The 26,663-nt window shown below is 41.1% G+C and overlaps 1 protein-coding gene across 2 annotated transcripts in view; it reads left to right on the forward strand.

Moving 5' to 3' along the window:
• HAT1 (histone acetyltransferase 1) overlaps positions 1 to 26,663 on the forward strand; it is a 116,376-nt gene that overhangs the window by 35,784 nt on the left and 53,929 nt on the right. For both annotated transcript variants that reach the window (XM_077448001.1, XM_077448000.1), the window contains exons 5-8: positions 15,119 to 15,298; positions 18,156 to 18,277; positions 18,781 to 18,885; positions 22,848 to 22,954. In XM_077448001.1, the coding sequence (XP_077304127.1) occupies positions 15,119 to 15,298; positions 18,156 to 18,277; positions 18,781 to 18,885; positions 22,848 to 22,954 (514 nt within the window). The remainder of the gene's footprint in view (positions 1 to 15,118; positions 15,299 to 18,155; positions 18,278 to 18,780; positions 18,886 to 22,847; positions 22,955 to 26,663) is intronic.

Below are 26,663 nucleotides of genomic sequence, written 5' to 3' on the forward strand. Positions count from 1 at the left end.
TGGCATCCTCAACTTCCCCCCGTTGAGTCTTGGCTGTCTTAACCCGCTCCCGGCGCTTCTGGCATTCTTGCCTAATGAGTGAGATGTCTACCTTTTAACCACCTCAATTTTTGCAGTCAGTGAGGTACGGCAGACTGATTGCCTCCAGCTGTTTTTCAGTGTCTCCTTCCGCTGCTTCTTGATCGCAGCGCTGCCATCTTCCCCTGGGTTGTCTTTGTCCTGCAGGCGATAATGATCGAGTTTTGCCAGGGTGGCCTTTTAAATTTTAGGTGGAGACATGTTGGCGCCAGACGAGGGATCCTTCCCAAGTTAAATCGGGTCAAGCAGGATATCTTGGGGTCGTAGGATTACCGGGTTTGCAGAATTAATAGACTGAGCTCCTCTCGTGCGTCCTACTCCATGCTTAGTCAGGCCACGCTCCCCCGGGAGAACCATATTTTAAGTAATTATTGCAATGTAATGTTAGAGGAATCTGTTCTATATGGAATATTGAGGCTGCTTTTGCTGACCTTGTTCTTGTGAAAATGCTATTTGCCTGGCTGTCATGCTGATAGAGATAGATATAATCTAATTTTGTTTTTTGCTTACTGAACTGTTACTGAACTGAATCAGTTATTCAGAACATGCCTTTTGTGAATCTCCCAAGGTTCATACTTGTTCCAGGTCATGCACCAGTGACGCATTGCAGTGCATGTGTGTTGTCTTCTACTGTATAGTGCAGGGCTTGACAAATTTGTTTTGAATCTCGAAGCCAGCAAAAAAGTTAGTTTTAAAAAAAAAAAATAATAATTCTAACACAGATTTATTTTCAAAGACAAAACCCCTTCTCCTATATAGCCCTATGACACGCTAGAGAATGAAATGGTGGTTACAATTTTTTATGTTGCACAATATTGCCACAAAATTTCAGTAAAAAATACGTTTAAAGAGCTTGTAAATCGCCAAGGTTTTTCACCTTAATGCATTCTATGCATTAAGGTGAAAAACCTGTGATGCAGCAGCCTCCCAGAGCCCCCCTTTACTTACCTGAACCTGGTCTTTCCAGTGACGGGGGCAAGCACACCAGCTCCAGCCCGTGTCTTGGGTCCTGATTGTTTAGATTGATAGCAGCGCAGCCATTGGCTCCCGCTGCTGTCAATAAAGACAAAAGACGTGGGGGCGTGGCTGAGTCCTGCTGTCTGTGTCAATGGATACAGCAGCAGGACACGGGAGCGTGCCCACACCAGTGCCCAAGGGAGAGCAGCTCCCCAACGGGGCACTCGAGAAGAGGAGAAGCCAGGAGTGCCACGGAGGGACCCCAGAAGTGGAGAATTGGGGCCACTCTGTGCAAAACCAACTGCACAGATTAAGTATGACATTTCCTTTACTTCTAGCGTTCCCAAAAACACAATAAATACCCAATTATTTGGTAAAAATTAAAATTAAATCCAAGGTTGCACCGCGTAATACCCAACATGTCAAACCTTAAATTTGTGTGCGTCAGTGAAATAGCGACGAACTTCAGTAGCCTATATGTTCCATGGGCAACATTTTAAAAGCCCCCTATAGGTCATCAATTTAGCGTTACAAATGAGGTCTGGTGCTACAGTTATTGCTCTCATTTTTTACAATTAAAGCATTTTTTTTTTATCACATAGGAGACAAAAAGTCCCTTTTTTATGTGGCGATTTTATTTTTTTGACAAGTTCTCTTTAATGAAACATCCAGGGTATAAAAGACTCTGGATGTCTCCCCTGTGCACAGTGTGTAATGCAATGCACATCGCACTGCATTACATTCTTTTCCGGCCTTGATGGCTAGGGAAACTGTCAACGGGGAGCCTGGAAGTAAGGTCATACATGCCACTTCTGGGACACCAACAAAAAGGGGGGAAGGAGAGTGGACGTGTTGGCTCTCCTCCCTCCCATCGACCCAGCAGCACCACTGTGCCAGTCCCGGGCCCACAGATGGGCAAGCGGAGTCTGAGATATATAGTGAGAGGGGCAACTGGGTGTGTGGAAGCTTTTGGGTGGCAGCGCAGCCACCCGAATGCTTCCATATGACAAGTAAACTACCTGGTGCCCTGACAAAAGCCCAGGCACCAGGACAGAATTTGTAGTCACCATGGCGTCCTGGTGCCTGGGTGTTGTCGAACCCTGGTAGAGTGCATTAAGGTTCTATTTACTGCACTTGGGTTGCCATATGTTGTGTGAGATCTAACATTCATTATGTAGGTCATGTGAGCGCAGGGGGGATGGGGGAAGAGTAAAAAAAAAGGGGGGGGAGGGGGGAGACAAGATATGGCTGTTAAACAGGAGAGGGGAGATCTCAACTGGTGTGGTCCGAATCATAATTAGGGGGAGGGGGATCGAGGTCAGCAGAGGGATCTATCCAAGAGGACCAGACTTTATCAAACTTCCCTGGGCATTGTCTACTTTCATAGGTCAGCTTATACAGGGGGAGCACCATGGTGGGTTGGCATATGTTTAACGCACATTACTGTAGTGCAATAGTAACCTTAATGTTTAAAGGGACACCAAGGTAACTAGCATTTTCAGGAGCCCAGCTGTTACAGACACAAATTACCCACTTGAAGACTGGCATGTTAACCCCTTCCTGCTAACTGTACACATATATGCAGCCTCACAGAAGTGGATCTTCATACGTGAGGATGTATATATGCGTAATTGTGCAGGGAGCACATTGCACAGCATGCTCCCAGCACAGAGACAGGCTCTCGCCGCGAGCCCCGGGCTCCATACTGACAATCAGGAACTGGGAGGCGCCATACCCAGTTGCTGTGATCGCCTCTGATAGGCTGACGATTAACTGTACCCCCCATCCCACCCCACCCTCTGTGTTTTTTTTTTTTTTTTTTTGTTTGTTTTTTTTCCCTGCTCATGAAATGTGTGAAACATTTTTAACTGCCAAGATACCTAGAGGGGCCAAAATTCCAGGGAGCACCTTCAGACTTTCACAGACATTTCTTGAGGTCCTGAAGTGCCAGGATGGGAGAATCGCCTGTAAAATTACCCCATTTTTCAAAGTAGACCCTCCAACATATTTAATTAGAGGCATTAAGTCTATTAAAGATCATATTTTTTTTACAAGTTTTTGGAAAATAAAGAGAACATTGTTTTTTTTTTTTTTGTTTTTTTTTTAAATATTTTTAACACACAGCTGTCAAGCTGCATTGCACACATCATAGGGCATACTTAGGAGGAATAGCAGAACGCATTTTGAGGTGTAAGGCCCCTTTCACATTGACGTTCCGTTCAGGCCCGCCTGTCGGTTTTTCAGGCGGACTTGAACGGGTGCTCCATAGAGCTCTATGGAGCGTCGGATGTCAGCGGTGACATGTCCGCTGACATCCGACCTGCTCCGATCCGAAAAAGTGTAATGGAGGAAAAAGCTATTTTTCCATCCGTCATCGGATCGGGTGACGACGGGCACTGCGGTCCGTCGTCATCCAATCTCCCATAGGGGAGAGCGGCGCTGTGACAGGTCTGTCCCTGCGTAGTGTGCAGAGACGGACCTGTCATCTCCCTGCTCAGCGGGGATTGACGGAGTGATCCCGTTGAGCAAACGGATATCCACGGGGTGGATCAGAACTGATCCGCCCCGTGTGAAAGGACCCTAATCCTGACTAAGGGGATACCACCTATGCGAGACTCTTTTGCAGCCTTGCTGCATAATGGGCTCCAAAATTCAAGGAGAGCTTTCAAGGGGCATAAATTGGGCATTTAATTTCCTGACTACCAATGACGTGTTTGGAGGCCCTGAAGTACTAGGACTATAGAAACATCCACAAAATGGCCACATTTTGGAGAGTAAAGCCACCATGGTATTTTTTAGGAGGCATGGTGAGTTGTTTGAAAATATTGTTTTTCTGCTACAAGCACAGAAAGAGAAAATTAAAGTGTATTTTTTTTTTTTTTTTTTCACAAACTGGTAAATAACATATTTCTACCATACAACACAGGCATACTTGGAATTACGAAATGGAAGAAAAACAAAGAGGGCGCACCAGCCATGTGTATTATCCTTGGGTAATATTTATTAGAAAGTTAAGAAGAAAACTACTCACAAACAGTAGTGAAGATTCTTGCCATATGAGTAGTCAACAAGTAGCAGTCACAGATGAACGAGACTTCTTGGCTGAGCTCTGAGGAAGAGGGACGAGTCCCTCGAAAAGCATCAGCTGGCAGTAACTCTTGTGAGTTTTTTTGTGATGCTTTTGAGAAGTCTCGTTCATCTGTAACTGGATGCTGCTACTTGTTGACTGCTCATATGGCAAGAATCTTCACTACTGTTTGTAAGTAGTTTGATTCTTATCTTTCTAGTAAATATTACTCAAGGATAACGCACATGGCTGGTGTGCCCTCTTTATTTTTCTTCCATTTCTGACTTCTAGGGTTCCCCCACTCGAGGGCAGCAAGACCTGTGTTTGTGTATTGCTGATCTGGTGGTTCGTTTGTGTGCAGGAATGTTTTGTTTCTGTGTGTGCAAAATACTTGGAATTACATTCCAAAACGCATTCTGCTGCTCCTCCTGAGTATTTGCTATTGTAGCAAATATAGGCATTTCTAGAGGCTGCAAGGATTAAATAGATACCTAACCTATCAAGCCTTAAAATTGCACTCGCCCAGTGACTTTGATACCCCAAATTCTCCATAGATGTTTAAAAGCCTTTGGAGGTCATCAGTGTATAGCGTTATCCAAGAAAGACGCCCCTAGAATTATTGCTCTTACTACACCTTTTGTGATATGTAACCTCTAGTCTAATCGTCATTTTCATATGTAGGCACACCTACTGCATGTGTTTTTACAACACTTCTTAAGTTGAGCTGTTATTCCCCTGGCTGCTGCTGCCGGGGAAGGTTCGGTGCTCCATTAGTGACAGAGAAGACATCCGGGGTTTGTTTGAACTCTGATGTCTCAGTAAACTGAACCTGTAAATACAGTGTCCTATTACATAGGGGGATATTGGCTAAGCAAAGTATTTAAAAAAACATAATAAAATTTAAACTACCCCACCAATGTACATACACGTAGGAGAGAAGAGAAACGTGTCACGGGTGCACTTTTAAAAGCAACTATTTTGTAACACGAGCTATTGCTGCCAACATTGGGGTGAGAGCAGTAATTCTAGGACCATCGTCATTCATGATTAACTCTAAACTAATAACCTGTAAAGGCTTTTAAAGTATAATGCACGTGCAATATCAATATGTGCAAAAAAAAATAGCCCAGGTAGTGAAGCAGTTAAAGGATAAGTTCATCTTTAGGCTGGGTTCACACTAGCTGTGGCCGTGGCTTGCACCAGGAGGTCTGGTGCGGCCCGGCTCTCCATTTCAGGAGCAAATCGGGTCCGAATTTTTGCAGGAATTCGGACTGGAAACTGAGCCAAAGATGCACAGGACTTTTCCAGTGTGCTCCGCGGCCGCCCAGAGTTGTGTGAACCGGCTTCATTGAGAGCCGGTCACAATCTCCTATCATGCTAATTGGACGGGGAGACCCACATTTAATTTGCATAAGTGTGAACCCAGCCTAAGTAACATGTTAAATGTTACACCCATATTTAAGGTGTAATGTTACTCACTGAGCAGCCACCACACCAGCTGTCAAAAAAAAAAAAGGCTGCGTGGGGCTTTGCCCACCTGGCCGTGTCATTCGTTCAGAGTTCTGTGAATGGGAGAACTACAACTACCATCAGCCATTGCAGCTAACGGCTTGTTGTTCTCAATAAACTACCAGGGCACAGATGAGCGCTCTAGGTATTTAGTTCTGCCTGTCATTCAGTAACTGCCTGCTCATAGAGTTATGGATGGACAGCTACACTTAGTCCCCAGGAGCCTGAGATTGCACCCGCAGTCTGGTGATCACAGGGGGAAATGCTTTACAGGCTCCTATTAAAAAATAAATACACATTTTTTTTTAACCTAATGGAGAAAATAAATCATTACACACCAAACCGCAGTCTTCGATCAGCCAACAAAAACCTCGACCTCGTGCCCAAAGCCTGGTATAAATCCAAGGGTGATCGGAGATTCGCTGTCCAAGGGCCTCGGCTATGGAATGCTCTACCAATCAACATCCGCCTGGAAGAAAATCACCTGGCTTATAGGAAAAAACTCAAGACCTTCCTCTTTTAGCAGATGATCAAACCTCGCCACAGCGCCTAGAGGCGATTCAGTTCGCATTGTGCGCTATACAAGTATTTCATTCATTCATTAACCTGCAAAAAGATGTGCATTCATTGTAATTATTTTTTATAAAGGTGATTTTTTTTTTCCCTTGAAATTCATTTTTATAGCTACACAAGCTGTGTAAGTACCTGTAGTTGAATTTGTATGTCTCTTGCGGTCCTCTGTATGGCAGAGACTAGAAGAGGGAGAAAAGGCACAAAAGAGCCAGTCAGTTGTACTGCAGTGTAAGGAGCATGCTGATAGGAGGAGAGTGCAGACTGACAGAGAGAAGGTCTGCTCGTTCTTCATTTTTCCAGTCAAAGGGGTTGGAGGGACAAAACCTGTAAGTTTTTCATTGGAGAACTGACAACGCTGCGCTCTCCATGGTGTGGGGGGGGAACTGTCAAACACCAGGGATTTCACATAAAGCAATACAAAAAGAACAGGATACTTTCTCATACAAGTACATGGTACAGTAGGGACATATAAGGAATATGAAATGTGGGGTTTACATATTCTTTAATTTGTCAGGCTCTCAGAATCCAATGGTGGTCAGTGCTTGCATTTTTTGCACAGGCAAGTTTACGCTATACATTCCAACTCTTAGTTTCTTGCATGTAAATCCAGTCCAGAAATGAGTGTATGTATTACCCTTCACCTCTGTCCAAAAGACACAGCAGAAATTGATTGCAAATTTCCCCAAAGTGAGGGGAAGCCCCTTATTTATAGTTGACACCAAAACAGGTATGCTCCCATTGTAAGACTTTAGCTTGAAAATGTTGGATCTCTCCTCACTTTCTCAATCGGGTGACAGCGGTCACCTCTTCAAATAGAGAATTAAATCTCCCAAGTAGGAACACAGCAACAAAATACTTGAGTGGGTATCTTTCCCCTCCCCACTGCCTTTACACACACGTTTTAATTTATCTAATGGTCCTGTGCTCACCACTTTTGTTTCCAGCTAGTCCATTAGCTTGATGTACAACTGTTACGTGTATTACTAAAAATACATTTTGCTCCAAACCTTTTTAAGCCTTTTTGGTTGTCAACTGGAACGTGTTGTCTCTTTTTTAAAGTTGCTTGCTGATCTATTTGGCATCTGTGTTTTGAAATAGCATGGACACAAAGGTGGTATTAGAGTATAGCACAACAGAATATTTACATTGCTGTAATAAGTTCAACATTCTGGATTAAAATGTACAGAACAAGTTTGAGAAGCCCTTTAAAAGGTAAGGCCTCTTAGTATTGAAAGAGCAGCCCTTTAAAGGTACAATATTGTTTGAAAAACTGACAATGAAACAAGTACCGGTAGCTTATATGATATCATATCAGTCTACCCCGTAGGTTATAAAAAATAAAGAAAACAACTAATAGTCTTTGAAATGTTCACAAAAATAAAAAGTACGGGGTCATCGGTGAGCCTGTCATTGTTCCTTGTTCTGTGATAATAAAATGGCCAGAGTTAGCATAAAGTGTGTCAGTCCTTTCTCAGTCAGTAACTTACAGGGGTAAGTGAATGCCGATGTAAGTGCTATTCAACTGCAGGTGCATTGCTTTAACTAGGAGGAATAATAGTTGAAAGGACTGGAATTAGTGGCATGTTGCATTAGCCTTTTGTAGCGTATTTTATACTAAGCATCTTAATTTCCCTGTCTGAATGGGAAGCAGCAAGAGTGTGGGTTTTCAACTAATACTCATCATGCATGTAAACGGTGTGAAAAGGGTCCCTTGGTAAGTGAACACAGAGTGTTCTTGTGTCCGCCCTTGTGGAAATAGATACAATACAAACATTTCAGATGAACTCGCTGTAGACTCCATTGAGTAAAAACCTGCTTTCATTGTTTAAGCACCCTCCCCTACACAGTGAGAACAGAAAGTCCATGAATAGGAGTGCAAGCTCATTTTGTCCCGTGCACTGCTAGGCTTTTAGGGACTGCACTGAGGGGGCACGTTTTTTGTTACGTTGAGACCAATTCATTAAGTTTTATTGCCTGGTGAGAAGCTGTAATATGTTATTGTGTAAGTTCATCAAACATTCATAAGTAGTAAATGTATTCATTCAAGTGGTCTTAGGGGGATTTGAAAAGAAACATGGAGTCTGCTCAGCTGACAGTCTACAGGGAGACGGCGCTTGTTTAACAAGCTTACGTATAATCTCTGATTACGGTTTGTCTGAGAGGATTTCCTCTTTTATTGTTGGAAATCTGCATAAAATCAGCCGTGTTCAGAACTTGTAATGCCTTGTAATCCCAAATTGAGGATCTTGACTTACACTTCAGTTTTCTTTAAACACATTTTTGTTGTGTTTTTTTTTTTCTTTTTTTTTTAATCTCTTCTAGACAACCTTTTTGGGAGTTCTTTATTTAATTTTGCCCCCTCGGCCCTGTTAATCCTGGCTCTGTTATGTACGTTCACGTTTCCTTTTGTCAAGCAGAATTGCACCTGTCTTTCTTTGAAGAGGGTGAGACTTTATCTGCACCACAAATTTTCCTAAATCTATTTTTTTTTTTGTATATGTGAAAATATAGTTTTACTTGTATCAGAAAAAGAGCGTATACATTCTCTGAATGTGTACTACTGGAAAAACACTCATTACAAGATATGCTGAAACAGGGCTAGATTTTAATTAATGTAAACCAGTCGTTGGTCTACAACCAATGTTTTATAGTCTTTTGGCCCCTTTAAATTGACGAGGATCTAGTGAACCACATTTGCCCTCAGAAACAGTTTACCTTGAAATCGATCACCTAGGGCCAGATGCCATTACTTTGGCAACCCATGTTGCTGATTTTAGATGGCTCCTCACTATATTTCTGCTTTTGTATTGTAAGGCTTTTATATACTCTTATAAGCATTGCCTCTTCTTTTGTGTTTATGTTCTTAAATTTCTCCTTCTGTGCTCTTATTTTTCTTGTCAGTGCTCAGATCTAGTCTTCACCAAAGACAGCAGTACACCCTTGTCAGAACCATTACCAACTACCCCATCTCTCCAAATGACTATACCTAATCTTGGCTCATGGAACACACAAGGGTGGAGACTTACTAAAGCAGGTATACACAGAATCTGGTGCAGCTGTGCTTAGTAACCAGCCGGCTTCTAACTTCAGCTTGTTCAAATAAGTTTTGACAATAAAACCTAGAAACTGATTTGTTAGGGCCGGTTCACACTGCGGGCGATGCGAGGCGACACGACTTGCCTCGCCGCGATCTGACAAGTCGCCCCCGTTCTGTACAATGGAACCGTTCTGAGAGGAGCGACTCGAGTCGCTCCGACTCAGAAAAAAGGTTCCTGTACTACTTTTGGGCGACCTCGGGGCGACTTGCATTGACTTCTATACAGAAGTCATTTGCAAGTCACCGCTGAGGTCGCGGCGAGGCAAGTCGGTGTCGCCTCGCATCGCCCGCAGTGTGAACCGGCCCTTACTATGCACAGCTGCACCAGATTCTGTGTGCACCAGTTTTAGTAAATATCCCCCAAGGTGTCATGTATTATCACTGTATTATTAGCCAGGAGCTCCAATCCTGTGTAGAATGACACTTTGGCTACTGAGAGTGAAGCTACAAAAAACAAAGGATTCTCCTCTGGGGTCAATGATTAGTTTGGGGTGGATGGAAGTCATAGCAGCAAAAGCCCAATCGGCTTGCCACCAATAACATTCTGAAGTAGTGATGCACCGAAATTTCGGCCGCCGAAACATATCGGCTGAAAATGCCCTTTTCGGCAATTTGCCGAAAGAGAAAAACGGCCGATAATGGAGCCGAAAATGGGGCGTGGCCTGGGTGGAGGCGGGCTCCGCCCCCGCCCCTGGTGACGCCAATCATGGGGGGTGCATAGCGCAGGAGAGCTGCCACACAGCCCCTCCCCCTTGTCCGGGCACTTGGATAGACAGATCATCTGCAGGATTGGACGGATGATCTGTCTATCAAAGTGCCCGGACAAGGGGGAGGGGCTGCGTGTGACGGCGCGCGGCCGGGAACACACAGCTATTCAAATGAAAGCTGTGATGTTCCCGGCGCTGTGATCAAACAGGCGGCGGAGGCGGCTCTTCCCTGCACAGGCTGGCCGCAAAAATGGGACACACTGGCCGCAAAAATGGGACACACTGGCCGCAAAAATGGGACACACTGGCCGCAAAAATGGGACACACTGGCCGCAATGGGGGATGCCTCCTGTACCACGTCCTCTGTCTCTGACCATCTCCTGTACCATGTCCCCAGTCTCTGATCATCTCCTGTACCATGTCCCCAGTATCTGATCATCTCCTGTACCATGTCCCCAGTATCTGATCATCTCCTGTACCATGTCCCCAGTATCTGATCATCTCCTGTACCATGTCCCCAGTCTCTGATCATCTCCTGTACCATGTCCCCAGTCTCTGATCATCTCCTGTACCACGTCCCCAGTCTGTGATCATCTCCTGTACCACGTCCCCAGTCTCTGATCATCTCCTGTACCACGTCCCCAGTCTCTGACCATCTCCTGTACCATGCGTGCAGTCTCTGACCATCTCCTGTACCATGCATGCAGTCTCTGACCATCTCCTGTACCATGCATGCAGTCTCTGACCACCTCCTGTACCATGTCGCCAGTCTCTGACCACCTCCTGTACCATGTCGCCAGTCTCTGACCACCTCCTGTACCATGTCGCCAGTCTCTGACCACCTCCTGTACCATGTCGCCAGTCTCTGACCACCTCCTGTATAAAAATATTTTTAAAAACAGTCCTTTTCGGTATCGGTTTCGGTTTTCGGTCTAGTGTATTTTTCATTTTCGGTATCGGTTTCGGCACCAAAAAACCCATTCGGTGCATCCCTATTCTGAAGCATAATATATCTAGTTAGGGACCACCAAGAGCATGGCCATGGAGCACAGCTTGAGAAACAATTGTCTAAACTGGTGCAATTTTTCTAAACTGATATGGTGCCATCCAGCAATGCCTAAACGTTTGGTAACGTACTAGTAGGCCAAATCTATACAGCTCTGTGTGCAGATAGATACTGACTACTTAATGAATTCCTCGTGCTCAACTCCTCCTGTGCCTCAGTGAAGGTCATTGAAGGTGTTAATCATAGTTCTAGACCAAAAGTGGGGGAAGGAAAGGGCAAGCCAAAATTTAGCTTATTTAAAGGGGTTGTAAAGGTGGTTTAATCGTGGCCTCCCATAGCGGGCAGAGGGGTTTTATAGTATTGGAGCGCGAGGCCATCAAGTCCCAGTGCTTTCCTTAGTTTAGTGTTTCCTATGGCCACTGTCTATATGTTTATATAATATATATTACCCCCCATTATATTGACATCATAGATATATATATTGACATCACAAGATGCTAAACGGTTGCTTTCTACTTTATATTCCCATTTATTACATACCAAACTGGTCAAATATCTTCTTGCTGACGTAGCTAAATGGCAAGTTCTTATGCCTACTTCGACAGGCAAAGATTGGGATAAAGTATTTTGCTTGTGCATTTTTAGTGGCAATAGCTAGTTTATAATACAGTTTAATTGTTATTCATATGGCCTATCTATCCCTGGTCTTTCTCCATGAACAGCATTACCCCCCCCCCCCCTCAAACTGGATTTGATACACCCAACCTCAAGCTGATTTTATGCACTTTATTTAGATTTGGCTAGAATAGCTGATTTTTGGAACTGCTTTCTATGCTTCCCTATAATGTGTACACCTAAGATTTGCCTATTTGGTCTATTATATGGAGAGTGATGGTCACCACCACACAAGAATATTTCTATGGGAAACAATGTTTATGGCCCAATAAGGACATAAGTATTAGATAAACCCTTTTCCCCTAGTCTATCCCAGTGGAAATGTATTAATCAACCAAGTCATTCTCTACAAGAAAGTTTTATGTATGGAAGGAGAAACTGCCCTCTCAAATTTCATAGTCTGGAACAGACGAGATTGAAATACCCCCACTTATTCAGTGAAATCTCAGGGGTCTCCCATACATCTACCTTGAAGGGCACCTTGGATTATTTACTAGACATATTCGGATCAGAAAATAATAATTGTTGGCAACCTATTAGCAATAAGGTGAGTGTTTGTATCACAGCATAAATGTAGCTTGTATTTCAAGGGATGCTTCTAATTTTAAAGTGAGTTGTAAAGTCCGAAGACCCACTAATATATTTACCCGAGCCCCATCTAGTTCCAGCGATGAGACAGTAGTGTAGCGTCTGAATGGACACACAGATTTTGGTGACCCCATAGCAAGCTGCTTGCTATGGGGCCACTCAACAGGAGGGAAGAGCCAGGATCACCAAAGAGGGACCCGAAAAGAGGAGGATCTAGGCTGCTTTGTGGAAAACCACTGCATAGAGCAGGTAAGTAAAAAAAAAAAAAGACTTTTAGTATCACTTTAACTTCCACTTTCCATACTTCTGATCCCTTTGTGTTTTACCTGTTAAAAATGGTGCTTAGACATTCTAAGTACAGATCTTTGTTCCATATGCAGCTCTGCATTGTGTTTTCAGAGATGTAGATGTTTTCAGGAGGAGAGAGAAGTGCCAAGCCAATCCTTTAAACAGTTTAGGATTTTATTCAGTATATAAGTATAAAACACTAAAACCTTGCATAAAAAATGTTGGCACACTTGCAAAGTACTAGAGTGCGTGGAAGCTTCCACGTGCAGTGTCGCAGGAGGACCGCCGGGAAGTCTCTATTGAGGAATCCTCGAGCGCTGCGCATTTCCTCCAGATGTTTGCAGACGATGCAATATCCTCAGCTTTTTTTATTGCTATACCCAAGTGCTATAGCCTGCAGAGCTAATGGAGTGGGGAAAATCTGATGGAGTAGATGTTCAGAAGTCGATTTCTGTACAACCACAGTGCCAATGCATGGTTTGAAATTTGGCCATTTCCATGTAGGGCCGGCTTTAATTTTCCACAGGCTCCCAGATGGAATAATTGTTTCTCTTATAACATTCTTATTTGTGTCCACACGTTTCCATCTGATCCTTTTTAATAATCAAATCATTTATAGTATGTATTCAAATTGAACCAAATGTGTTTGTTTTTTTTTGTTTTTTGTTTTTTTAACATCCGACCAAAACGGAAATTATCAGAGGAGTTGGAAAAATTTGATAAGTTTGCTTGTGTATCACCATCAAATACATTTTCTTTTAGGGCACAAAAAAGTGATCAAATTTTTTTGGCACATTATTGTAATGTTTATTGTCATTTTGGATTGAACTCAAAACTTGATACATGTTTGTGACAGCATCATAAATCTATACTCCCAAATATTCTAGCCTAAACAATAGAACAAATATGTTAATGCAATTTCGACAAATGTGTGGGAAACATAATTTTGGCATTCTAGCCTGAAAGTGTGGAAGTCTCTGTTTTTGGACATATGGGGTGACAAACACACACACACATATATATATATATATATATATATATATATATATATATATATTATATGGCATCGGCTGTCTTATCACTCCGGAACAAAACATTTTTGATGGTATTTTTTATTCTAGGTATATCTATGGTGAAAATGAAAAATCGTATATTTGTATATTATTATATTTCAACTATATCTGGGCTTGTGCTTCTTAATCTGTATGACCTTACAGGGCCGTCTTTACTATTGATTGGGCCCTGGGCAAAAAAAAATCTTGGGCCCCCCCATACACATTCTCTCCACCCCAACATTCGAAAAAACAAAACACACACGTAAACTTATGTATTGTATTGTAACTACTGTCTGCCCTCATGTTGTAAAGCACTGCACAAAATTTTGGCGCTATATAAATGATGATGGAAGAGAGAGAGAAGTCCAGGATGATGATATGGGGGGGGATGGGCGAGTTCGGTGTAGGGGGGAGATAGGAGTCCAGGATGACTCACAGGGATGGGGGTGTGTACTTTGAGGTGTTTGTATCATACAGGGCACAGAAAAAAATCGGCACAAGGGGCAGTACTTGCATATCCTCCCCCAAAGTCTATTGGTCACCTCTGCACATTGATCTGCTTACCTCTGCTCCCTCATCTACAGCTGACCTCTATACCCCCCTCCACCCGCAGCTCACCTCTGTATTCCACATTCACCTCTTTTCCCCCTCCATCCACAGCTCACTTCTGTATTCCCTGTCTACCTCTGTAGCCGCAGCCCCCCCCCCCATCCACAGCTTCCCTCTGTACCCCTCCATCCACCTCTATATCTTTCCGTCCACCTTTGTAGCACCCCTCCACCTCTCTACCCCCCCATCCATGTTCATTTCTATATCTTCCCGTCCACCTCTGTACCCCCCATGTCCACCTTTGTTTTCCCCATCCACCTCTGTATTACCCCCCCCATCCATGTTTACCTCTGCATCCCCCCATCCACAGATCACCTCTATATCACCCATCCACCTCTGTATCCCCCCCCCCCCCCCATCCACATTCATCTCTTTATCCTTCCGCCCACCTCTGTACCCCCGTCCCCCACTGTACATCCCCATGTCATGTTTGAAATCGGCTGCACGCTCTACTCTGCGGGAAGCGCAGGGCTTAAGTGCCAGCTGCCTTGGGCCCTCCAGTAATGACAGGGCCCAGGGCAGCTGCCCCTTTTGCCCTGCGTTAAAGACGGCCCTGTGACCTTAAGTTTGTAAAAATACTTTGAAGATTCACACACATTTACTTCCTTGAATTCTGTAATCGGCAGCGGACAGGCAGCACTCACATGGAAGGAGATTTCTATTGGCTTGTCAAAAATTGTTTGTATTGCTATTACGCGTTTTATGTTATAAAAAGAAAGTGTATGTTGTGGCCACAGATTTACTTTACCAGACCAAAATGGAGCAAATAAGAGAGCTTTGTTATGGTTTACATACACTTTAGCTTGGGTTATTTTATTTTATAGATTTGCTTTCTTTAATTTAACATTAGACTCCATGCCCGGTGACTCTTCTCTTTCTATTATAATCTGGTTAACTCTCTTGTTTTAGGCTGATGATGTTGAAAACAAAATTCGGGAAATCATCCCTCCAGGATTTTGCTGTGGTACAGATGACTTTATAACGTTATTGGAAAAAGAGGTTAACTTTAAGCCGTTTGGCACTGTATGTCACAGCTATAACATTTTTAATGAAGACGCTGGGGAAGAAATCACATACCAGATATGTAAGGTAAGTTATTTAAGTGTGTTATTTCTAAAAATGTTGTGTGTGTGTGTGTACAGGTCTGGAAATTCCACTCCTGCTACAACTACATTTGCAAAACTGCAGCAGATGACTGAGTCAGTTTGGCAAAGTATCTTTTTTCTTTTTTTTTAACTTGATGCAAAAATTCAACTGTTCCATGGAAGGCTGTGTGTTTTTTTTTTTTTTTCCCATTTCTGGCTTTTAGGAATTCTATATGAGAAGAAAAATTCAATCCAAGTGGACCACACAATAATAAAATCCAAGCGGTTCCAGGCACACAGTTGCCTATATCTTTGTTCCATACAATAATGTTTTGTGGGGATGAGGAGTTAAGCAGGGTACACATACCAGCGGGTTAAACGAAAAAGAGAAAAACTGACATCAACCCCCATCGGAATACGCACAAGCACAGAGCAAATGCTTGTTTTCCGGCATGACCGTTAGAAGCCTGTCTTTGGACCAGCTTCTGGTAAACAGACAGCGGTAATGAACTTTGTCCAGTGCCTGCTGAATCAGCTAAATTTCGGTGTGTGTATACCGGGCTTTAGTTCTTACCTTCTGGAAAAATATGGCATTGCAGCATGACTATATAGATACAGTGTGCCTCCTTAAATATGTGTGCAGCTCCACCAAAAAGGGGAGGCTCCACTTCTTTGTAGCTGCTGAGTTTTCATATTTTCTCAAGGAGCCTGGAGCTCCTGTTTAGATTTTGGCCTGCAAATCGCCTTTCAAAGGGACTTGTTAAAATGGAATATGGCAGGTTTAATTTCTGATATTTTTTTATGTAGCTCTGGAGAAGTCATACTTCTCCTTGCTCTTAAGACTTACTGAATGAGTGACCTGATGCATCCACATGCAGCCAATGAAATGCTGGAACATCTGATATGTGCATAACTTATTTTGGGCCATAAGATGGCATCCCTGGAACGTACACCAATAAAAATAAACATCAGAAATTACAGCTACCATATTCCATATGACATGTTCTTTTGAAAGGTGATTTGCCGGCTAAATCTAAAGAGGATCGAGTCACATGCAGTCAGTGACAAATATAAGTGAATAGAATGTGCATGAAAAGTGATCAGCGCAACTTTCTATAATTGGATAACTTGCACTGAAATTATTACTTTGACAAAGTCCATCAAAAAATGCACAAAAATTTATAATAATGATCGGTCAATTGCTGTGAGAGTCCTTTTCAAACATGTGCCAAAATTCCTGTGAGATCTACAAATCTTGTGAAAAACAATTCTTGTAATGATTCTTCTATGTGTGACCTTAATGCTCCCAGAGCTCTCACCTCAATGAGGAATATAAACCGCCTTAACAATCTCCCTGGGACAGATCAACTCTCCATCTCTTGATCCCACAAGGACACTGCGGTTTCTGGTAATGCTGGACACGGCTACAGGTTTTCCACCAGTGTCTCTGACTTTACAGGCTCCCGATTATATGATGGTTTCAATGTTGTCAGATGTTATAAAAACGTTTAACTAAACTCAATTTATTAAAGGCCAAAATGGACTCTTACAAGCAGTAAAAAAAACAGCACTAATGGTGCAAACAATCCATTGTAGACAGCATTAGACACCTCTTGCATCACGTCCTGGTTCATTCTGTACACACACTTACACACACTTACACACACTTACACACACACTTACACACACACACACACTTACACACTGACACACACACTGACACACACACACACTGACACACTTACACACACACACACTTACACTTACACACACTTACACACACACACTTACACACACTTACACACTGACACACACACACACTGACACACACACGCTTACACACACACACGCTTACACACACACGCTTACACACACACGCTTACACACACACACTGACACACACACTGACACACACACACACACTGACACACACACGCTTACACACACACTGACACACACACGCTTACACACACACTTACACACACACACTTACACACACACACACACTGACACACACACACACTGACACACACACACACACACACACACACACACACACACACACACACACACACACACACACTGACACACACTGACACACACTGACACACACACACACACACTGACACACACACACACACACACACTGACACACACACACACTGACACACACACACACACTGACACACACACACACACACTGACACACACACACACATACTGACACACACACACACACACTGACACACACACTGACACACACACACACACACACTGACACACACACACACACACACTGACACACACACACACACACACTGACACACACACACACACTGACACACACACACTGACACACACACACACTGACACACACACACACTGACACACACACACTGACACACACACACTGACACACACACACTGACACACACACACACTTACATACACACACACACACTTACATACACACACACACACTTACACACACATACATACTGCAGAAGTAGAGCATTGTGGGGAGGAGAATCTTGGAGTTCCACTACAGTACCCTTTTATTTTTATTTTTTTTTGCAAGACAACACAACATGCACATTTATATTCCTGACTCTAGAGGCCAAAAAAATAGGTTTGAATTTGTGCATGTACTATTCATGTCAGTGCAAGGATAGAGATGATTTTCATAGTGAGTTTGAAGCGCTTTCATTGGAGAAGGACAATAAAAGTGTCATGATGCAATAACTTTTTTTTTTTTTTTTTTAATTCAGAAACATGATAAATGTTTTTACTTTTAATATATCAGTTTCGAGATGCCACACGCCATATTTGATGTCTGACCCTGACTTTGCATGTTGCTCTAGGCTGACATGACCTGTCCAGGCTTCAGAGAGTACCATGAAAGGCTCCAGACTTTCTTGATGTGGTTCATTGAAACGGCCAGCTACATTGATGTGGATGATGAGCGATGGGACTACTTTTTGGTGTAAGTGGCTTTCCAAATCAACATTCGACTCTCCTCTAACAAATCTTGGAGGTTTAATTGGCGGACACCAATTATGCAGCAACAGTATAATGATATTTTTTCCCAGGCATGATAAACTATTGTTTACAAGGCTCACAGTTTCCCTTCATTGTGTTTTTGGAGGCCTCCAGAATAGCGCTGAATTAAACTCTGTTGTCTGTGGGAGCTCTGAATGTGGGCTTTAAGAGTAAAATGAGCTTTGCCTGTGTTCCCTTTTACTAGCCACCCATTCAAGTGCACAATGGGCAAGTGCACTGAAGTGATGCAAAGAGGGCTGATTTATCCAAGTTGAGCTCACCAATTAAGTGAATTGTACATTTCAGAATAAAGCAGGTGTACCCATTGGGCCCTCACAGCGTAGCTTGCTGACACTGGAAACTCTCTCAGAGAATGGAAAAGGAAAATGGACCCTGCATGGGAGCTTGCCTGTAATTGACCTGCTTGGCTTTCTGTTTTATCTGCAGATTTGAGAAGTACAATAAGGACGGGACTACACTCTTTGCGACTGTAGGCTACATGACAGTCTATAATTACTATGTGTACCCAGACAAAACCCGGCCACGTGTAAGGTAATTGCCAACGATGCACGTGCCTCTTCTTTTTTTTTTCTTCTTCTTCTTCTTTCTGCTTTTTTTTTTTTTTTTTTTTCACAATTGAGTCTCACTCACGTTCCCAATTTTACTTATAATTGTGTTTAGATTTTTTCCCTTTAGGGGACAAGTGGGAAAAAGGATGAAGATTGACTTTTTTTTTTTTTTTAGTTAAAGCTGGACTGATCTTTGTTAATGCTAAACTATAATTGTGTCTTTTTGTGCAAAGCCAAATTTACACAAAGGTGCATAAAAGGATAAAGATTGCACCCCCCTCACTGGTATGAGCTGTAAGCTATTGGGAAGGCTTAAAATCGAATTATATAAAAATAGATTATATAGATATATAGATATATAGATATAGATATATATATATATATATATATATATATGAGAGAGATAGAGGTCTATATATATTTTAGTTAGGATTAATGATAAACTTGGATGACTTTCTGTAGTTATGTACAGTATATTCTAAAATGTTACCAGGATAAAAAAATAGGATGCTGAATAATCTAAATTTGAACTTGAAATTTCATTGCAAAGTGTTCATATATTAATGGCAGTAAATGCATAGAAACATAAAAAAACACTATTTTATTGAGTTGTCAATACTATAATTATACAGTTATTTTAAAATCAACTTTTGCTTCAATACTACTAAACTGTATTTAAACCCAAAAATAAAAAAATTTATATATTGCATTTTACCAGTCCTTAGATGTAGTAGCTGCATTCGTTTTCTATATTCCGGGTTTATTATTTTTACTTAGTAATATTATGAATACGGTACAAAAGGTAAACCGCGCTACTCAAACAACAAAAGAAAGCAACCTATAAGCAGCAACCCTAATCGTAATACTCCGATATCAAACTAAATAGGTGAACAAAGTGAGCTGCGCTAAAAACAATGAAACTAGAAAATAATCAAACACCAAAAAACCTAATCAACCTATACCAATAGACGTAAAAACAATATTAAATTGACAGAAAAATGTGATTAGTGAATAGTATACATGAATACTAACGTATCGTCATAAAGTGAATAAAGTGTATACTAGACCTAAAATGACATTGATGTGAATATTACAAAGAAAACCCCCACAATAATTAATGTAGATTGACACAAAAAAAAGGGTTATAATGTGTGCTAGATTTAAACGAATAGTATTAGCTAAAATAATATTCAAAAAACCATAAAAAGTTCATATGTGATGAAAAAGAATATTTTTTTATAGTCCCAAGATTAATATTGGTTCTTCAGACTTGACATTAAGGTGCAAAAATATCCACAAATGCGTGTATATAAAAACAAAAAATTTTTTTCTAAACAATCCTCCACCAGTGAGAAGAGGGGCCGCTTACCAGAGCTTTAGATCCCAGTGTTAGTGAGATCAGTAAGGCAACAGCACAGAGGTTTCTGGGTGAACCGTCACAGGCATCCCACCATCTCCATCTCCAATATGAAGCCTCCAATCGAGAAACGAAGGTGTCGTAGATTGCTGACACCACGCTGTCTCTATCTCCAATACGAAGCCTCCAGTCCGGGAACGAAGGTATCGTGGATCATATAAAAAATCAAAGACACTCGCATAGCGTAAAACCACTTGGTTTAATAAAGTAACGTTTAAAAGATTTACACTCACATGCGTAAAGAAAAAACGATCATATAAAAACGATCATATAAAAACGAGCCGGCCGGACTCGTGTGCCGCCCGCACTTCCTGTTTGGGCGTAGAACGCGGAGACGTCAGAACGCCTATCTCCCCGTTCTGACGTCTCCGCGTTCTACGCCCAACCAGGAAGTGCGGGCGGCACACGAGTCCGGCCGGCTCGTTTTTATATGATCGTTTTTTCTTTACGCATGTGAGTGTAAATCTTTTAAACGTTACTTTATTAAACCAAGTGGTTTTACGCTATGCGAGTGTCTTTGATTTTTTATATGATCCACGATACCTTCGTTCCCGGACTGGAGGCTTCGTATTGGAGATAGAGACAGCGTGGTGTCAGCAATCTACGACACCTTCGTTTCTCGATTGGAGGCTTCATATTGGAGATGGAGATGGTGGGATGCCTGTGACGGTTCACCCAGAAACCTCTGTGCTGTTGCCTTACTGATCTCACTAACACTGGGATCTAAAGCTCTGGTAAGCGGCCCCTCTTCTCACTGGTGGAGGATTGTTTAGAAAAAAATTTTTTGTTTTTATATACACGCATTTGTGGATATTTTTGCACCTTAATGTCAAGTCTGAAGAACCAATATTAATCTTGGGACTATAAAAAAATATTCTTTTTCATCACATATGAACTTTTTATGGTTTTTTGAATATTATTTTAGCTAATACTATTCGTTTAAATCTAGCACACATTATAACCCTTTTTTTTGTGTCAATCTACATTAATTATTGTGGGGGTTTTCTTTGTAATATTCACATCAATGTCATTTTAGGTCTAGTATACACTTTATTCACTTTATGACGATACGTTAGTATTCATGTATACTATTCACTAATCACATTTTTCTGTCAATTTAATATTGTTTTTACGTCTATTGGTATAGGTTGATTAGGTTTTTTGGTGTTTGATTATTTTCTAGTTTCATTGTTTTTAGCGCAGCTCACTTTGTTCACCTATTTAATATTATGAATAACACTTCCTTTCCCTGAGTGGCTACTCTCACTTGTGTGTGTGTGTGTGTGTGTGTGTGTGTGTATGTCTATATATGTATGTGTGTGTGTGTGTATATGTATATATATATATATATATATATATATATATATATATATATATATATATATATATATATATATATATATATATATATATATATATATATAGTGTGTGTGTATGTATATGTGTATATATATATATATATATATATATATATATATATATATATAATATACATATACACGCACACACACACTGGACTGGACTTCAATCGGTTTGCTTTACATAGGGTGATTGGATTCGTACTAAGCGACAAGGGCATTGCATTTCTGGCAAGATCAACATGTATGATCTGTACTCGCTGAAAATGTTCTAAGCCTGAAAGTTGGGTTTAGTAGTTTAATCCAGAACTGTCCTTTACAGTACTTTCCTGTCACTAAATAAATATCCTTTGTCTTTTGGTTTGAATGACAACAAGCCTCTTTAAGGCTTGGTTCACACTAGTTTGGTCCATGCATCCTGTGTTTGCTTGGGCATGGCAAAAAATGGTTTCCACACCCGCGAATGTGCTACGTGTCGAGATGCGCTCCTTTCAGAATGCAAGAGCAGGTCATTTCTGCCACGGGCGGTTGCGGGTTTGGGAACTGATTGGATTCCTGCATCTGGAACACACGGATTACACTAGTGTGAACCCGAGCCTAAGCCCACTTCCTCTAAACCTAGGCTGTCAAGGACCTGGGGATCCTCGGTAGATCTTAGATGTCTTGACAGTGTGGAGAAATAAGTGTTGTACAAGATTTTAGTATTGTCAAATCTATAATATTGCAAAAACACAACTATGTACACCTCAAAGGATTTAATAACAAAAATATAAATAAAACAAAAGTTTTCATCTGCCACATATTATTATTATTATTATTATTATTATTATTATTATTAATATTAGCTAACCCTTGTAGGTTTTCCTGAGCACCAATACATTTCAGTGACCCATAAATTATTGGAGCCATTGTGTAAGACAAGCAAAGAACTAGCATTTTCAAAAAGGAGAGCTTTATCTGCTTATGTATTTCTATTGGTCCAGGTTTAGATAAAGATTGAGGCTAATGCATGTAACATACAGTCTGAGCTTGGCAACAATAAATAAAAATGAATGACCACTGAATACATTCATAGCTTCTTCATTCAAAGAATCCTGACTTGCTGCATAACAATATGGATATGTTTGGGTTCCCATGATGAAAATACATGTTCTTTGTTTACCTTTGCAGCCAGATGCTGATTTTGCCTCCATTCCAGGGTGAGGGACATGGCGCCCAACTACTAGAAACTGTTCATAGATATTATGTTACTTCTCCCAATATTTTGGATGTTACAGGTATTGTCCCTATATTATTATTATTATTATTATTTTTTTTTTTTTTTGCTACATTCTATTTGACATCCCCTTCATTTCAGGTATGACTTTTGATGAAAGAAAGCCCTAAAGCCAAACTCCAGGCAAACCGCTAAATACTCTGTTGAAATACATATACAGTATGTGCATATATATATATATATATATATATATATATATATATATATATATATATATATATATATATATATATATATATATAATCTCCTGTTTACCTGCCAAAGCATTTGTAACTCAGTACAGCCTTGTGATTTACAACGCTGTACAGCAAAAAAGTAGCATGCATAGTTCTAGGTTCAGCGATTCAGCTTCCCATGTCATCTATCTTCTGCATACTCACTAGACAGTTAATTTGTGTCATCAAAACCTTTTGTGTGGTGAGCACTGGCTTTGTCCCAGTAAACGGACCCAGTGAGTAGTAGAGTGAGATTACTGACTAGCAGGGGTGAAGCATGAGCATAACTGGCCAAAATACCAAAAACTTAAACATGCTGTGTTTCAGAATTTTATTCTCACTGTATTTAACTGGAGTCCTACTTTGATTTTGTATTGGCTATTGCTTTATGGTGCCCATTCTCTGATAATTCTTTCCAGTTGGTAGACACCTAGTCTCTCTACACAAGGGGTTTTAAAATGGCGACCCTCCGGCTTTTGCAAAACTACAAGCCCCATCATACCTCTGCCTGTGGGGAGTCGTGCTTGTAACTGTCAGCCCTGCAATGCTTGTGGGACTTTTAGTTTCACAACAGCTGGAGGGCCACCAGTTTGAGACCCCCTGCTCTACACTATGGTGTAAAATGTAAGCATAACATGTTGTTTTTAAATAAAAGGAGGGCATAACCCTACACAGAACATGCTTTCATATAGTTTTTTTCCTTGTTGAACCAAATATCAAAGCAGATACAAAAGTGTTGTTCATTCTAGCTGGGTAGTCATAGATCACTGTTTTGCAAGCTGGATGTCCACTATTAAAAGAACACTTAATGTACATTTAACATTTAATTCCTGGTATTATAATCATTGTTTGCAGTATTTATATAGTATGACATATTATGCAGCATTTTACGAAGTTCAGTGTTTCAATAAACAAATCAGTTGTGGTGTGGTAATGCACGATATAGGTGTACACTTTATGATCATTAAGGGATTAATGAGCAGAGGGTTGTCAGAACCACCAATCATATAGGTACTATTACCTCTCCTTCTATTCTGTGGCTAGAATACTGGTGTCCAGGCTAAGGCAGCTGAAGCCTCTGTCACCGTGGTATATCCTTTGCAAACATGGGCTTTATTCAGAAAACATGCACAGTAGCCACTACTGAAAAAACCCATGTTTGCAAAGAATACAACATGGTACTGGCTCTTTTTCTGTTTTTTGAGAACCACATCCTACTCCTGAACCACTGTTTGAATACTGATATTTTATGGTGGTGATTACAGGGTCACATCTGCTCTTTTTTGGGGTTCATTAAAATCCACAGAGCCTGCATTTTCATAGAACTTTGAATGTCTTGGTGAATGCAATGGAAGCCATGAGTATTGGAATATGCCACGTCTACTATCCTTCCATTTGGCAAAGTTTCACAGAACCGTGTACCCTACGTTACAGACTGCTAGATTGTGGAACCTTAACGCATAACACTACTTTTGTCAAGGAAAAAAAAAACATCCCCCTCTGGGTGATCGATGTACATTGCAAAGATTATAACAAACTTTGTTGCAGAACCCTACCTTTTTGTTCTGAAGAAATCCCTCTGTGTTTCTGTCCGGAGTGGGCCTAATAGAAGTGGTTCCATAATTAACTGCCAGGTGTGCAGTTGCAGAGCACTAATGAGGAAATCTGCTGGGCCTGCATCCCTTTAGACGTGTTTCTATTGAAAGTATCTCTCCAAAAATTACATTTTTGTTGCAGGGGGTGCCTGAAATCTGACTTGTCTCTTAGGCAGACTTGTGGGAAAATTGGTGAGCCAATCACACAAGCAGGAAATTGTTTCTGGGGAGTGGTCAGTACACACGCTGTGTACATAATTCCAGGTAGCCATGTTGCAATGCATTTTCAGAAAATTACAGTGGCTCCAGATTTGAAAAGAAAAGGACATTGTTACAATATGATTCGTTTTGCAATTATATGTGCTATATTTTTTTCTTTATTTGCTATTTTTTTTCCCACGAAAGTTGAGTTGCCCTTTTAAGTTAAGGGTCCCAATTATAATATGCATTGCATTTTCATGGACTGGGGTGTGTTGCTTTTAGGCATCCTATTAATTTTGAATGGACTGGAGGTGCACTTCACTGAACAGAAAATGTACCTGCCCCATTTATTGCACTAGCATGTATTGAGGTGTGTTTCTTAGTTACATTGAGGTGCAATTCAACATAAAGGCAGTGCATAGCACTGCACGAAGTACAATGGGTTGCTGTAAAATGAATGCTACAGCAAAACACATCGTATGTTTATGGGCTCAGAAAGCAGCCGGTGTGAGACCTATTCCAGCTGCACTGATGCAGATAAATATGGGCGCATAGTACAGCCACCTGTGTACCCAGATCATTGGATTTTTTCGTTTAGATGTTTAGACAAACTAATTGCTGATAACTTGCTTTTTGTTGTGTTATGATGTTGAATTGAGATAAAATGAAGTTGTTCCAGGTTGAATCCTAAATAAAATGATCGAAACCTTTGATGCTAGCCTATTTCAAGTTTGTCAGTTCTCTGGCCCCTTCGTAGATTTTTATTTTTTTTTATCTCTTCCCAAAGCTTGCTCAGTATCCCCTTGCAGGCTTTGTGGAATAATAATCTATTATACGTAAGTGCTGCTGCCCATAGAACGGTTTAATGTAATTAGAGGGTCTATGGAAGTGTTGTAAAGACTTATTTTAGAAAGAGGTTGAACTTTCTTTAGTGAAGAACACTGAGAACATTGAGGCTGCTCACTTGGGAACAATGGACTTGTTTCTTGAACACAGAGAATTCTGAAGCCACTGTTTCTTGCACAGTATATGAAGTGTCTAATGGTACTCATTTCCATCGTGTACTTTACCTCTTCTTTTTTTTTTTTTTTTTTTTTTTTTTTTTTTTTAAACATCAGGAGTCTCTTGTGTTTTGTAAGTAACTTCTGAAATTGATTCTGATGTGCTCTTTTATATTGTAGTTAGGGTAGGTCAGCAATACAAATTGCAATAAGCATGCATAGGTTTCCATTGCATTAAAGATTCCGTGGTTAGTTTGATTTTTCTTTTACCACAGCACAAATAAGAACCCCCGAAATGATACTGCCTAGATTGTTTGAAATTAGATATACTGCACAACAAGGAGACTGGTTGTATTGCTTGAGTTTTTTGTATTTCTCATATTTATAGCAACAGCAACGTTTGCAGTTCTTTAGCACATGTAGAACCAGTCCTCACCCCTACCTTAGGATCTTCGATAGGTGTCCCTACTACAAGGTTAGTACTACCAAGTTAGTCTTGGAAATGCAAATGTGTCCCTACAAAGTGTGGGGGAGAAGACCTCTTCCCGTCATTTGTAACACCAGGACAAACCATCTGTTAATTATGCAACTTGAATGACTGATCTTTGTAATAACCTTACAGCAAGTGTTTGATGGAAAGGCTGAGCAATGGGATGTGCAGATTGACCGCAAAATTTAAAGGATAAGTTCACCTTTGC

This window comes from Lithobates pipiens, unplaced genomic scaffold (assembly GCF_037356315.1).
Source record: "Lithobates pipiens isolate NorthernLeopardFrog02 unplaced genomic scaffold, aLitPip1_a1.2 Scaffold_22, whole genome shotgun sequence".
NCBI lineage: Eukaryota > Metazoa > Chordata > Amphibia > Anura > Ranidae > Lithobates > Lithobates pipiens.